The sequence below is a fragment of the Cajanus cajan genome, chromosome 7 (assembly GCF_000230855.2).
Source record: "Cajanus cajan strain Asha chromosome 7, NIPB_CcT2T_4, whole genome shotgun sequence".
Classification (NCBI taxonomy): domain Eukaryota; kingdom Viridiplantae; phylum Streptophyta; class Magnoliopsida; order Fabales; family Fabaceae; genus Cajanus; species Cajanus cajan.
In genome coordinates, this window is record NC_138523.1 from 47,340,450 (window position 1) to 47,357,688 (window position 17,239).

Consider the following 17,239-nt stretch of genomic DNA (forward strand, 5'->3'; position numbering starts at 1 on the left):
CTTACTATTACCAAATGAAACAATAAGGCTAAAAACTTATTTTGGTCACTTATAATAATTGTTTGTTTCAATTTAGTCCCACTTTTATTTTTTGTCTCAATTTGGTCCCTAATAAATTAATTGGTTTCAATGTGGGAGTTCCGTCCAAATTATTTAAACGGAGTTAACTATTGGCCACGTGGATGCCACGTGAATGCCCATTTTTTTAAAACACCTAGAACCAGAACGACCCGTTCTGAAATCAGAACGGCCTGTTCTAAAACCAGAATGACCTGTTCTGAAATCAGAACGGCCCGTTCTGGGTGCACTCTTGGTGTGTTAATTTTGCATCCGGAACGGCCCGTTCCAAGTGCAAAATTAACACACTAAGAGTACAACCAGAACGGGTCGTTCTGGTTTCAGAACGGGCCGTTCTGGTTTCAGAACGGGCCGTTCTGGTTCCAGGTATTTTAAAAAAATCAGCATCCACGTGGCATCCACGTGGATTTGGTACAAAGCATTTCAAACACTGGATTTGATAATATTGTCAATGAAAATTGATAACTTCAATTACTAAACAGTTGGGCTATACAGTGTATCATTAAGGACAATGCAGTGTATCACTAAAAATAATGGTAACAGATTTTATTTCATTGTTAGTCAAACTGGAGTGAACCACTTACTACCAAATTGACACTATATAGTAAAGGATGAAATTACATGGTATTTTTTCTTGAAGTCATTAACGATGTACCTCAACAACAAGAACCTATTTTTGAAGAGGTAGAACCTGAAGTAAAGGAAGAGGATACACAAGACTAACATTTCACCACACAACTTTATAAAAATATATATTATTAATTATATTTTAATTATGTTGTTATATTTAATATAATAAATAAATTAATATTTTTTATATTTTATTTTATTGTTTAATTATTTTTTATTTTGTGGTAAAATTATCTTCATTTTTAATGAAGAAAAAATTTACTTACTTCAAGAGTAAGTCTTGATAGATTTATTCTACTTAATAATTAATGTTTTATATCAAATTTTTAAAAATTTAATTATTAAATTAAAAAGCTTTTCATGTATAAATCAAATTTATAAAAAATTTTAAATGAGTATAAAAATTTAGAGGAAATTAAAAGAAAACAAATTAATAATTTTATTATGTTTATCCTATTAATTTTTATCATTTTATTACTGTAATTGTAAATAAATTGCAAAAAATTATAAAGTAACACTTAAATATTTCTTCAAACAGAAAGGGAAAAAGGAAAAGTTATCACTCTATTTATAAGACAATTGTATTTTATAAAAATAAGTAATTTTAAAATTTTTACCATAAAAAAATATTTTTCAAAATTATTATATTTTTTAATAAAATTAATATAGAATATTCTATTGTTTTTAACTGTCGTTCTGGAACGGGTCGTTCTGAATCCAGAACGGCCCATTCTGGTTTCAGAACGGGCCGTTTTGGATTCAGAACGGGTCGTTCTGATGTACTGGTGGTGTGTTAATTTTGCATCTGGAACGACCCGTTTCAGATGAAAAATTAACACACCAATATTGCACCCAGAATGGCCCGTTCTAGTTTCAGAACGGGTCGTTCTGGTTCCAGGTATTTTCAAGCAATTTGGCGTCCACGTGGTATCCACGTGGCATCCACCTATGTATCTACGTGGCATCCACGTGGCCAACAGTTAACTCCGTTTAAATAATTTGGACGGAAGTCCCACATTGAAACCAATTAGTTTTTATTAGGGACCAAATTGAGACAAAAAATAAAAGTGGGACTAAATTGAAACAAACAATTATTATAAGGGACTAAAATAAGTTTTTAGCCAAATATTAAACATTTTTTATGGATGCAACTTTTGATAGAATATTAAACATTTTCGATAAATCAAATTTTTGATAATCTATTATCCATTGGTAACATTTCGTCAGAAAATTTTGACTTAAACATTTGTAAAATAATTTCGTCGAAAATTCTTACATTTTCAACAAATATAAATCCGTCAAAAATATTATATCGGTAATATAATTTTTTCTATGAATTTTTTCTTCGTCGAAAATATAAATTTTTTGACAGATTTGTATCTGTTGAAAAATATTCATCAGTTGTCAATGCCAAATGCCTAGTTGATTCAAATCAAGTTTGTGCAACCCTTACACAAATTTTAACTACTAACTATATTGTGAGTAGTAACATATCTAAATACCTAGTTCTCAAATAAATAAATAAAACTAGAATGTCCACTTACCTCCCCATATTTAAGCTAATTTTCACTTCTACAACTATAACCACTTATCTATTTTAACTGTTAACTACTCTCTATTGTCAAAAGCATAAAGTTACCATTAATAGGCAAATGTTCAATTCCATATATATCCATGACTCTAAAAAGCAACATGCATTAACAAGATGGTCCATGTCTATTAAGGCTTGATGTTACTATGCAACAAAGGATGTTGAAAAGAAGGTTTGAGCTTAAGCCTAATGTTGTTGGAAGGAAGAAGTCCATGTCTCTTAAATTTTTTCAATCTATTGTTCTTAAAGCTACTAGAACTGAGCCATATGAGGGAGTTTCTGGTTAATAGCCAAGAAATGCCTTTAAGACATGTTGTTTCATTCTCTGTTGTTGTTGTTGTAGATATTGATTTTTTTAGCGATCAGGTTGTTACAAGATTTGGTTTCAATGGTCCTAAAAGTGTTCAATTGTGCACCAACAAATTTTGAAACATGTTGCCAATCAAAAACTGATTTTGGCTTATTTAAATAATGAGTTACCTAATTTTCAAAACCCTACTGTAGATCAATCCAGTTTGAATTCTAGTAGTGAGCTAGATAACTGCCTTTGTTTCTAACTCCACTATGGCTCAAGATTTGGCAAATTTTGCCTCATTAGTCCAGTATGACATGGCTCTTCTTGCAACCAATTATTTTGATTGGAATGCCCATGTGGAGGATCACTTCTTCCAATCTAAGAGTTCTAAAAGTCAAAAGAAAAAGAAGAATCCAACTGTTGCTCCTAAGCTTAATTAAGCTTAGGTCTAGAGCTTCCAACTCTACAATCTCTTTGACTATTTTAAATGATATAAATCTGTCAGAAAATTTATATTTTGATGAAAAAAGAATTCATAGGAAAAGTTATATAACTGATGAAATATTTCCAACAAATTTATATTTGTCGAAAATATAAGAATTTTTGACGAAAATTGACAACCATATATTAAAAAAGATTAATAAAATTATATATATATATATATATATATAGAGAGAGAGAGAGAGGAGGAATCAAATGACTCACAAAGTAACTCTTGGTAAAGTTACTCCGTTCAATAACTCATGGTATATATTGAATTTTATCGATCCAATTGTTAAATTAAAAGTTAATAAATTTTACTAATAATTAATATAGAAAAAATTAATTAGCTTTGGATTAAATTATTTGCTAAGAATATAGTTGAAATTTTAATTATTTTAAAATATTTACTAGAATCTTATTGACAATTTACTATATGATCTAGATATTTTTTGTATAGCTAATATCTGATTTTTAAATTTGATACGAAAATATTACAATATAATTAGATAAGATTTTAAATTAGTATTTTATTAATGGTTGATAGTAAGAAAAAAAATAAGGATAAATATATTTTTTGAATTTTATATCTTAGATTTAAGATAAATAAATATATTAAGTTAATTAATAATTTATTTAAAATATTAAAATTTAATTTATAAGTATGTACTAAATAAATAGTTATAATTTTATAAATTATATTATCATTATAAATTATAAAAAATAATATTTTAAAATATATAAATTATTATTTAAAATTTAAAATTTATAATATATAATTTAAATTGTATCATAATATTAATTTTAAATAGAAATATGTAGATTGTTAAGTATAAAAATAAGTATATATAAATAAAGATTAATTAAATATAATAAAATTATTATTATTGGTAATATAATTATTATATATTACTATAATTTTTATAACAGTCTAGACACACCAGAATGAGAGAGATCTAGAGATATTACAAGTATGAGATTGTATAGTTGAGAATGACTTAAATGAATTAATTTGTACTACTTATACTAACAACATGTATCTACTTTTCGGTAGTTTATCTCATCACAACTCCATAGTTATGCGTGCTTGACTTGAAGTAATATAAGGATAAGTGACATTTTGAAAAGTTTCTTATAAATTGTGCAAGTAAGGACAAAACACGCTAAAAAGTGAAGTGTCATGAAATAGAATCCTTGAGAGGTCAAATATGAGGGGTGTTACATTAATAAATTTATTAAAATTACACTGAAATTTTTTGACAGATTTATCCGTCAGAATCACATAAATATTTTCAAACAATTTTCGACAGAGATATATCCGTCAAAAATTTCTGACAAATAATTACCGACGCTCCTTTTCCCGACGGATTTGCATCCGTCGAATATCCCTAAAAAAATTTATATCTTTGACGGATATTCCTTTTTACTGATGGATTATATCTGTCTAAAATTTGCATTTTTCTTGTAGTGGTCCACAAAACTGATGTAAATATGTTTACATTTTCTATTTATTTACAAAATTGTCACCGTGTTTATGATTTACATCATTTCTATTGGAATCGATGTAGATATAACGATATTGAACAATACTTTTCTAGTAGTGTAAGTAAAGGGGAATGTTGGAAAATTATTCACTAAATAAGCTATCAAATAAAAATTACTGAATTAAATAAGTTTTTAATATCTCAAATTTAAGATAAATTTATTTTTAATCTTTCAAATTTAAAATTAATTTTTTTAGTCCTAAATTTTCAGAAAACAATATTTTATTGTTCAAATTTTGCTAAGAAATATGTTAAATATCATCATATTTATCCCTGTTAGGATTTAATCTTTTTTTAATCTTTCAACTCTAAAATTAATCCATTTAATCTTGTAATTTTTTTATAAAAAAAACCTTGTCCTATTATTTAAATTTTGTTAAAAAAATCTGTCAAATATTGTACATGTCTCTCCTAGTAAAAATATCATATTAAAACTAGATGATATTGTACAATCATCTCAATCGGTTACTTTCAAATATGTTATTGGTGACCTGGGAGATTAAAATGAGTTTTTTTTTTTTTAAATTATAAGAATTAAAAAGAATAACTTTAAATTTGAGGAACAAAAATAATTTTATCCTAAATTTAAAAAGATTAAAAACATATTTTATTGAAAACAAATTCACTATCAAATGAACTTAATAAAAAAAAAAGTTTGTATTTTTTTTTATAAGAATAAGGGTAATAATCGAAACTAATTGCAAATTATTTGTGGGAAGTGTGGATATAAATTAGATTGCCAATACCCTCGATCTTTAGAAATGTTTTGTTCTTTTGGTTTATTTTGTTTTCTTCTCGACAGGCTTGCTTTAGCAATGTAATTTATTGATTCTCTAATGTTTCAAAGTATAAAGAAAGACATTTGTTCTTTCAAAAAAAAAAGAAAAAAAAAAGATGTAATGACCCGCCAGGTCTCGCACTGTCTATAACATCCAGATACAAGCATAAAATAAAATATCACTACTAAACAATTATATATACAATGAGAATATACAACTCAAAAGTCTCATAATATATAGGTAGTCGAATGCTACCAATCAACTAAATACAACGTCAGCTCTCCTCCTGAGTCTCAACCAAAAGAAGTTTACCCAGTCTAGCAGAACACCTAACCTGATCTGCTCGCATACCATGGTATGGTCATTGCAGTCCCAACCACAAGGGAAAACATGTTAGGGTAAGCTCACAATAATAATCATAAAAAAAATAACATCAACATATAATAAACAGCAATAAAGTTCTAATTTCAACTTGCAACTTAAAGCAACACAACACATACAACAATAGATATACATCCTCTAATAATAACAACATTTTCAACACATCATATTTTACTCAAATTGACCGCTTGCAATCGGTATAGTTCGGCCTGACCCATATACTGTGGTCGCTTCATACACGTATACCTCGACCTTGCCCACACACTGGACCAACTAAGTCCTAGAGGAGAACAACACATCATCCACTCCAAGGGACAACTTCCCAAGGAGGGTTTTTAACAAACTGGGCTCTTAGAGCACCACAACTATCTCAATTCGCACAATGGGATGAGCAACTATTCGAAAACTTCTCCTCTAGTCCTAGTGATCAATAACTCATCATCACAACATAACCACACAATTTTTTATCACAATAGTTCAACTATCAACTCGTTTATACAACATTATATACAACTTGAATGCAACAACACATGCAACATTAACTAATGTGTCGTCACGCATATACAACTAGGAGATCTCCAACAACTAAGGTTGAGCAGTCTAGGTGGCATAAACCCTACCAAATCTAATGTTTGACCTATCTCAACTAGGTCAGGTATAGGGCATCGTTAGGAACTCTAAAGAAAACCAGGTATAGAAAATAATAGGCGATTGCTTAGGTGTTCCACTTAAGACTCGGAGGTCCAGCACTACTATCAGGACAGGAGGGTTTGAGTGTGTGGGCCTACCAAGGCCTTGGCTTGCATCACCAATCCACATATGGAGTTAGCCCACCCACTGCCCTCCAAGTACCACGCATTCTCCAGTACCTAGTCAAAGGCTACATCTCTAACTAGATACCTTACTCAATTTGGTCATTCAACCATAACATGGATTAACTACCTCCATGTCGCTCACACAGTACTAAGGGATTCAACTTTAAAACAACTTTCAACTTGTCATTTTAGTACTATGTATCTCAACATAGGACATATATCTTCACCATATGTCCCCAACTTTACAACTTTACAACAATAGACATTTTTACACAACTTTACAATAATAGGTATCTTTACACAACTTTATAACAATAGGCATCTTTACACAACTTTACAACAATAGGAATCATAATCTCAACTTGAATAAATAAATTGAACAACTATAGTCATCACAATGTCAACGTTATGACTTCACAACTATAGACATCCTTCATTCAACTTTACAACAATAGTCATTTTGATAACTTTAAATCAACTCAATGCAACTTAACAACTTTAAACAACTTTACAACAATAAACTACTTCAACATATATACATCTCGACTTATTAATAATTCAACAATAGACAACATGTAAACAACTTAGTTTTATCAAATACACAACATGTAAACAACTTAAGTCAACAACTACTCAACTCATCTTCATCAAGCAACTTACCAACATTACAACCTTATAAACAACTTCAACAGTATACAACATATTCAACTTTTAATACAAATCAACCAACATTTTTAAAATTCCTCTATCATGCCAACTTACACAACATAAACAACATAAATCAACTTAAGCACTCAAAACAACTTTTAACTTAACCAAATCACTCCTTGTGAAATGACAACCTTTACATAAAATAGCATATCGAGAGTTATACTACTCCTATCATGCTCATCCTTATCTCATATGAAATATAAGAAGATTTCCTACAACTATTATGAAGACATAAAGTCCTAATTCCATCGTCTGCTTTGTCAAAACTTACAAAAACCGCAACAAACTGACAACTTGACCCTTGTTCACTAAAACAACCATATTTGGAGTTCTAGACCTCCTTTTTGTGTGATTCTAGCGCCATTGGAAAGCTAAGATCTAATGCTACAACTTTACCTCCAAGAATTCTCCCCTGGCTCGTGGCCCCCAAAGTGCTCAGCCCTTCAAAATGGCTTAGCCATTTCAAAAGCGCTCAACCCTTTAAAATAGCTCAGCCCTTTGGTTCCAGAAACCCTCCTTTGTCACGCAGCCCCTAAAGGGCTCTGCTCTTTAAAACGTCTCAGCCGTTTATGACAGAACCCACATGTTCTTCACTATTTTCACTCAAAACCTACGATCTCAGAAGAATCCAACACATGAAAATTTAAGAATGCGGTAATACCTTCACTAAACAACACCTAAAACACAAGAACAGCTACATGCAACCACTTATGCAAATCAAGCATCTCTTTTTCTTTTCAACAACAAAACCCAACCTTTTTTAACTCAAAACCTCAAATTAATCCACACATACAACTGCATGTCAACAAAATTGTGTTCAACAGTTCATTCTAATTGAAAATTAGTCCAAATTAACAAGATACGGAGTTTCCCTAACCTGAGAGGAAGGAAAATCCGACTCCAAGCTAAAGAGAAAGGAGAACTAGAATTGGCCGCATGACTCTGAGGTTTCCGAGCTCCGTGAAAGAAGAATGTGGAACCTCAGAGCAACTACAAAAGAGAGGAAAATGAAGTTGGGAAATGAAATAGCCAAGCAATCTACTCTTAGAATCCACCCTCTTCTTGCTTCAGTCTTGAAAAAAATTGGAAGATGATTCAGTAAAGTAAAGAAGGAATAAGGAAGAGTGACCGAGGAAAGGAAGAAAAGAAAGGGACAACAAGGGCATTACAAAAGACATTTGTTATAGGACAGGAACAGTTTGTTGGTTAAAAGAAGTATAAGAAATGTGTAAAAAGAAATTAATTCGTTATGAGGAAGTTTCGTTCTTTTTCTTTATTAAGAACCTTTTCTTTATGGGTAACCATTTAATGATTGAAATATTCTATAAGAAGTATGTTTTTCTCTTTTTATATTATTCGTCTTCTTCAAGTTTGTTTGCATTCTTCTCCAATTATAGAAACGTTTGTACTTTGTATGCAATTGATAGAGCAGCTTTGCTTCTCCCGTACAAAAGTTGCATTCGTAAGAAAAATTTAAAACGGAATAGTTAGGAAATTGTTGATGTTTCTTCGTTTGAAGAAGGATTACAGATAAGAAACTGTCGCAACGTGCTACTCCAATCATACTAAATGGCCGTTATAATTCAATTTCTTAATAGGAATAATAATTAATTTCATACTCGATGTATTTTATTAAACCCTAACAATGAAATTTCAACCTATAATAAACAACTCAAAATTTTCAGTATGCAAATTCTGATTTGAAGTGTATAAAAATGAGAAAGTATCTTATCATAAGAGATTAGAAGATTTAATAATAGTTTTTGGATTAAAATTAGTAATTGAAATTAAAACTCAATAATAAATAATTTCTTATAAAATAATAATAATAATTAAATTATTATATTTATAATAATTATTATTATTATCACTTATTGTCACTATTATAATTATCATGTTATGATTTATATTGTTATTAGTTGTCACGTGGTGACAATAATAATAATGAAGGTAACAACAATAATAATAAAAACATAATAAAAATGATAATAGTAATGATAGTAATAATATCAATTTAATATCATTACTTAATTATTATTGTTATTATCATTTTTATCATTATGACATACTATCATTATTTTTTAGTAATTTATAGTAATTTAAGAAATGTTTGGGAAAAAAGACGGCATTGTCATGCTCTACTTTCCTAGGAAGATCATTTGTCAAATTTCTTATAAATTTTAAAATATTTTTGTAAGTTAAATTTCATATCTCAAGTTTTTTTAAGTTTCAGGATTTTTGTAACATTTTATACCAATCAAACTAATTTTGAAGTTTTATAATTTATGTTTGATAATTTAAATACATAGTTTTGAATTAAAATGAGTATATGATGGGTTTGAGGAGTACGGAATCATCGTAAATGAGTATATGTTGGTAAGCCTTGAATCCTAAATTTTGGATATGGCATTTGTGGTAAGAGTTGGTGTCCAATTCAATAAAAGATTATACTTTTCTACGTTAAAGGACAAGTTTTATATTTTGCAAGAAATTTTGTGGTCGATTTTTTTTATTTGAAAATCTTTTAGATGAATGATAGTTATAATATTATATTATAAGGAAAATTAGTCTCTAACATAGTAAATTGAGAGTAGAAAAAAAAAACATCAAATACAACACTACAAGCGATTAAAAGATGTGAATTCATTTTATTTAAACTAGACTTGTACCCGTGCATTGCATGGAAAATAAATTATTATAGTCAATGAATTTTATTTTAATAATTAATATATATATATATATATAATTGTAAAAATTAATTAAACTCAATGCAGCATGAAGAAATAGAGAATATGATGGAATAGGACAATTAGAATGAAGTTTTGAAAAAAAATAAATTAAAAATTAAAAAATAGTTGAGATCAATTGACATTGAAAAACTGCAACCAATACATAAGAAATAAATATTCATAATTGTTTCTCTGAGTGGAAGACAAAGTGTGCAAACAATTTAATAGGAAACGTATGAAGTAGAGAGGAAGATGAATATGAAGGGTTTATGGTATTATATGATTGAGTTCAGACCTCGTACAATGTTTCTCTGTTAATAAGAATTATTAATTGACATTGAAAAGTTGTAACCAATGCATAAGAAATAAATATTTATAATTACTTCTTTGAGTGGAAGATAAAGTGAAAGTAATTTGATGGGAAACATATAAAACAAGGAGGAAAATGAAGGATTTTTCTTCTGTTAAGAAATATTAAAGGTTTAAAATTTATTAAATTAAAAAAATAAAATTCAGAATAATTATAATAAGATAAAGTTACATAAGTAGTTTTATTTTAAGTAGGAAAAGAAAGTCACAAATTTACTTTTTTTTATTATAATAAAGATTAACACACAAAAAAGTTTACAAGTTTACAATGTGGATCAAATAATTAATAATAGTGCACTAATATGCTAAACAAGCTTTTTCTTTTTAGCCAATGTATATATCAACATTATTGTGTTTAGTGTTGTCATATTACCATTAAGTCTTTTTTATATACATATGAAAACTATTGAGAAAAAAACTTTATAATCTTAGAGTTAAAGCGACATAGGTAAATCTCCTCTATGAGATATACTTTTTTGCAAGAATTAAGTCAAAAGTCTCTTTTTGAAATATTCTTATATATATTCTTATATCTTTCGGACTTACATATTTTCACTAAGACAAACTCCTTTAAATATATTTATTATTAAGCTTGTCATCAAGTAATGAAAGATATCCATTTTTACAAATTTCAATTTTGTGTGCTTAATTATTCCTAAACAAGAAATATTGTTAAATCAACATTCATTAATTTTCATAAATTTTAAAAAATAATTGTTATGCACTAATAATATAAAACAATTTTACATCATCAATCAATCATAATTCATTATTGATATGACTTCCAAAATTGCTATTATAAAAGTCAACAAAATTATTATATATAATGATTTATAATCCAATGAAAATGTTAAAAAAAAAAATTAAAAGTGTTAAATTATTTTACACTTAATGATAGCCTATTTTCTCTAATAAAAAAACTTAATTATACGATTTCGAAAATTTAGACATTCGATTTCTGAAATTACGCATTCAAATCAAGAGAATTACGAAGGGAATGCTGCAAATTTAGAGGTAACTAGGAACAAATTAAACAGAGGTAGAGTTGTTAAACTTGTACGCATGCATGTATGATTTATAATTTTATTCAATGGAGAAATTCAAAAACAGAGGAACGTATAAAAGAGAAAGTCTTATTCTATGTGTAGCCATTGAAGGTGAAAGCAGGTGGATATATATGATATCACACCGTGATGCATATATAGTAAACACACCAAAACGGAAGCAGAAGTTGAAAAGTTGAACAAAAAGCAAACTGGGGCTCTTTCACTTGACTCAACAGTTTATAGCATCATCACGATGGCAGCACTTGTAGTTAACAGAAGACACCTCCATGACGCGGCCACAAGAGGGATTTGGGCATGTTATGGTAGCTATGACACTTGAAGTATAGCCAACATTGATAAATTCACATGGTTGAGTAGCAGATATCTCTTTCTCCTTCACATCGTAGTACTCTTTGAAGGCAATGTCGAATCCATCGTTCAACACTTTTCCTTTCCAGTTTTGGAACTCTACCAGGGTCTGATAAAGAGCCTGGCCATGGCAAAGGAACTTTATGTTATGCCCTTTGCTCAGAATAGCCCATCCTTGTGGATCCCGTTTCAGACAAAACAGGCACTTCACTATTTTCTGAATCTCGCAGTCAATTGTTTCTTGATGCTTCTTGTTCTGTTTCTTCCTTTCTACGCCAAACCAGAAGCTCGGAACAGTGTTGGCTTCACCCTTCCCAAGTAGATAGTAATCTATTATAACATCTGCACGCTGGATGCTTTCATTCCTTTTCAGCTGTGACACTTCGTGTGTGAAGCTTTGGATCCACGTGTTATTGGTGCCTCCATACACAAAGATGTATCTGTCCTTTTTAACCTGAGTCACGTACATGAATTAAGTAACTCAATCTTATCAAAATGATGACTTTTCTAACCTGTCATATTTGTAAATAAATAATTGGATTCTTTCCCCTTAATTGCACTTTTTCTATAAAGTTTCACAATTATATGAATTTTTTATAATAACTTTTGAAATCATACATTTTATCATCAAAATAGACTATCAATTAACACCGATAAGACTTAAAAATGTGTAAAAATTTAAAAATTAAGCAACAAAAATATGTTGAAAAATTAAGGTTACCTGCAGTCCTGGTGTTGCTTTAACGAGTAAATCCCAAAGCCACTTCCATTTTTGATTAAGATCATCACCATCAATTTTCCTGAAAGGGAAGGCCTCTATGCCCCATTCAAAGATGACTTCAAGGGCATTTTCATTCAATATGGTACCTCCTTGGGTGAACAACGGGGCAATAGGCTGTTTCTCAAAATTCAATCTTTCTTTTATTATCTTGAAGCCTGGTAACTCAGAGAAGTATTCCACTGCATAAAATTTGATGATACTCTTCAAAGATTTGAACTGTTCCTTACGCCCATCGTTCCACTCGTCCACAATGGGGATCCACAAAATCTTGAATTCTTCTTTGTTGAAATTTTTCACTTCTTTTGGTTCTTCTTGCAATCTGTCGTGGATTGAGTTCAGAAGCGAAATCTCATCCTCAACGCTGTAGAGGCCCGAGATAAAGACCAACACATTTTTCTGCTTGAACACTTCAATGCTCTGTAAATTCAAAAACACAACATAATCATTAAACTCGGTCTCTAATTCAAAGGCACCCAATACGAAACTAACTAACCTCTTTAACCAGGAAGCTCCCTTCAAATATCTTGGGATTGAGATTCTGAGTTCCACTTCGTGGGTAGATCAGAGCCTTCAATTTTCCCACAATAGATTTAGCCTTGTCAAAGTCTTTCATGACATCAATGGAATTTTGTACATAGCCTGCAACAAATAAAAATAGCCTTAATTGGGTTCCCAACTCCAAATGATCGTAAAAACAGAAAGCTATTCATTTATTAACCTATTTGCTGACTGCATTTTGTGAGATGCGTTATCAATTCCTTAACAGCAGCAGCAAGCCTCACTCTATATTCTGATAACTTATAGCTCCTGAAAAAACAAACAATTTAAGTTACACAGTTGGATGACTGAAATTTGCTCACTAAATAATGAGCAACAAACACATCATATTCAAAATAAGTAACAAAATTTTGTACCTTAAACTAGTGAGTTAGAGGTGTTTGGTATTAAATTATAATGCATATTATATAAAACAATGAGTTGAATAGATGAGAACTTACGATACACCAACAAGGTTGCCGGTAGAAGCAACAGTGGCAGCAATTATCCAGTATACAACAACAGGGATGGCTAGAAAGGCCTCTGTCAAGGAAGGGACTTCGTCGGGATCATAACCTTCAGCAGAATACGTTGCCCACTCTTTAATGTGCTGAAACACTTGCACTATGTAGGTCACCAGTTCGGTAAGATCAGCAGACACGTTCCTGCTCTGAACTTGATTCAGCTGTCTCAATGAGCTTCCCAGCACATCGTTAGTTTGAAACTGAGAAAGGTGCACCAAACTCCCGTACTCCAAAGACAGAGCAGCGATAGTTATCAGTGCTTTCGCATCCCACGAGTAGCATTTCAGATGTTGGAGAATCCACTTTGTTGTTTGGTGCACGCAATGCGCAGCATTGGGTGTCGATATCATCTGCATGTGTCACCGTTTCTATGTGTCAAATTAAATACCAACTAGCTTAGACTTTAATATGCTAATTAATATAAACCATCCCATGAGAATTAACCTGGCAAGAAATCAGCTTGAGAGTGGAGAATTCTGGTTTGAAACTGGCTGCGGAGATAATCGAGGATTGACTCTGTAAAACAAATATACATTTGTGTTTTTATAACTTGCTAAGGTTAACATAACATAGCCTTAGAGAATTATAAAAAAGTATGTGAATTAGTTACCCGAAGGACAATGTTGGAGACGAGGTTGTAGAGGTTGGGATCGCAAGGTTCATCGTCATTGAGGTGGGGCAGATGAACTATGTCGAGGATCTGATCGTCACTAAGATCAAATGGGTTGGACAAAGTGGGACGTTGTTGGATCGAAGTAGTTGTACTCTGTTGGATCAAAGTGGTAGTTGAAGCAGCGGTGGACAATGCCATGGTGAATCAAAAGGAGAGTAGTATCCTCTTGGGTTTGTATTTGAAAGCAAATGAAGCTTTGCACTGAGCTGAGTGGTGGTGCTCAACTTATTTATAGGGTCGAGTGCGTGAGAGTTTAAACTTGGCATAGTTACTTTAGCATAGAGATCACTCAAGAAAGGGACAGAAACAGAGAGAATAATATATAAAGTAGCTTCTGATTTTGTGGTCTCTAGGCGTGAAACATGTTGCTCCCATGTAAAGTTCACAACATACCCCTGTGGCTGTGGGGTTTCGGAAGCAATAAGTGAACTAATTGGGAGATCACCAGACTAAAATTGGGATTTTGTTGGAGTTGTTGCACCTAATTTGTTTCTTTTTTCTTCTATCTCAAGTGAATAAGGCCAAACTTTTTCTTTTCGGAAAGATAATGACATGTGAAAATATATAAAAATGTCTACGTATGACCAAATGTTCACGCAAATTGTTTGTAGAAACCTCCAAAATTTATATGCATTTTTGTATTGTTGCTAAGGATGTTCAAGTATGAGATGTTTAGTATGAAATTCTTATCGGATCTACGTAAGTTTGATTATTAGAAGAGCACATTTTAAAAGATAATGAAACATGAAGTTGGATCAGAACAACCAAAGTACAATTTACGGATGAAATATAAAGGTAATTGTTTACATATTTCTAGCATTATTTTTCGATCAGACTTTAAATTTCACCTTAATAACGTTGATTGCAGTAAATTTGTCTCTCAACCATGTGTTCAATAACCCAATTTTCATGTTTGTTTGTATGGAATAATATCACCTAAATAAATAAAACCCAATATATTAGAGTATTGGTCTTTCGTTTTTTATCATAAATATCTTACATTTAACAGGAGAATATAAAAAATATTTAACATTTTACATATAATGTTCGTCTATAATATATGAGTTTCATATTTATTTATAAGATTCAACTTAATAATTATTTTTTCATATAAGACTTAAGTTATATTATCTCATTATTAATTATTTTTATACTAAAATATTATTAATTAAAATATATTCTCTTAATTTAATAAAATACATTAATTATAAACTTTTTAAAAGATATACACATTTAATTAGTTAGGAAAAGTGAAGTATTAATCAAGAAAGAAATATAATATAAGAGTAATTTTAGAAAAAATATAAAAAATAAGATAAAATTATTATTATCGATTAGATTAATTATTTTTTTTAAATTTTGATGAATTAAGTAATTAGATCTTGTATAAAAAAATAAATGTAGTGAATTATTTAAAAAAAACACTTTAAATCTAATTTTTAATATTTAAATTTATCATAATTAGTTTTGGAACCAATTAATTTGTGAAAGAAGACCCATGCGCTTGTGGATTCGTCACTAAGAAGAGTAATAGTAACATCTCGGGGAACAAAGGCAAAAGTTCTAACGATCACATAGCTCGATTGAACATAGAAGCATAAAAAAATAAAAATAAATAGAGAGAGAGAGAGAGAATGCGTGTTTGACAAAAAACAATAATTCTTATAAAGACATATGAGGGGTTGGAATAAAAGCTTAAAAGATAAATTAAATCGTTACAGGGAAGATTCAATTTTGTTTCTCTATCCTTAACTTTTTCTTTATTATAATAAGTCAGTCAAACATTAAAATGTCTATAACAAGTTTTTTCTTTTACGTTATCTATCTATTGTTCTTTGAGATTGTTCGTTTGCTTTTTCTACTTTGTTTCTCGCGTTTATTATGTGTATTTTTCAATCTTTGGTGAAAAAAATAAAAACAATATCATACTGCCGAAATTAAAATGAAATAGGGAAAATATGTTTTGATGCTAATTAATAAAATGGGTGAAATTTAGTTTTGATTTTCAATATCTTTTTTATTTTTATATAATGAAATTTTATTTTAGTCCTTTTAATTTAATTTAATTTTTATCTCTTTAAAATTTAAACTCATTATTTTTAATCATTAATATATTTTAGAATATAAGTAAATTATATTTATTTTATAACTAAAAAATAAAAATAGTTTTGGAGTCATGTATTGACATGTCACCACTTCAGCATTATTAGGTCATTTCCAAAGGAGATCTCATCTTTAGGTTCTTAAGTGAGATCTACATGCATGTATATATATCACTCATTTTAACTCTTTTTAATTTAAGCATTTTTATAAATATTCTTCTTTTCAATCTAAGATCTCTCTTTCAATTCTTAAATAGGTCCCACAAAAAATCTTACATTTTTATATATATCATTAATAATTTATTTATTAACTTATTTTTTTATGAAGTTATAAATTAAAAGTTTTTTATTCTACTATTTTGTGAAATATTTTTTCATGATACAAAATAAAGAAAATATTTAACTAAATCAAAATTTATTTAAAATGATGAAGCCAACTAAATTACACAATTATGACAATATAAAAATTATAAAGTTAAAAAAATACATAATTAAAATAATAACTAATTTTGCAAACTATCATACCCAAAATATTCTCAAATATGTTCCACAAGGTTAGTTTGAAGTTGATGATGATGTTATCTATCATTAAGAAGTGCTTTTCTTTGTAGATATGGTGCAAGATTTCGATGAGGACTATTATGTATGTCGATTGATGATATATTATTATTGAAATATTCATAAGAATAATCAAAATTACCATCATATGTGTATATTTCATCTTCCACAATTATGTTGTGTAATATGATATATGTATATAATATATGTTTGATTGTACCCATGTATCATGCATGCACAAGGTCAT

At 29.5% G+C, this 17,239-nt stretch overlaps 1 protein-coding gene and 1 long non-coding RNA gene across 2 annotated transcripts; both read right to left on the reverse strand.

Moving 5' to 3' along the window:
* Positions 1–5,544: 5,544 nt before the first annotated feature.
* LOC145949580 (uncharacterized) lies at positions 5,545–9,822 on the reverse strand. Its single transcript, XR_014427914.1, has 2 exons — positions 8,182–9,822; positions 5,545–5,736 (listed from the first exon to the last, which is right to left on the reverse strand). It is a non-coding gene; the product is annotated as an uncharacterized LOC145949580 (long non-coding RNA).
* A 1,649-nt stretch (positions 9,823–11,471) lies between these two features.
* LOC109805158 (protein SIEVE ELEMENT OCCLUSION B) lies at positions 11,472–14,546 on the reverse strand. Its single transcript, XM_020367156.3, has 7 exons — positions 14,270–14,546; positions 14,104–14,175; positions 13,597–14,009; positions 13,317–13,405; positions 13,092–13,237; positions 12,539–13,015; positions 11,472–12,271 (listed from the first exon to the last, which is right to left on the reverse strand). The coding sequence occupies exons 1-7, from the start codon at positions 14,468–14,470 to the stop codon at positions 11,678–11,680; spliced, it is 1,992 nt and encodes a 663-aa protein (XP_020222745.1). The 5' UTR covers positions 14,471–14,546; the 3' UTR covers positions 11,472–11,677.
* Between the last annotated feature and the right edge of the window lie 2,693 nt (positions 14,547–17,239).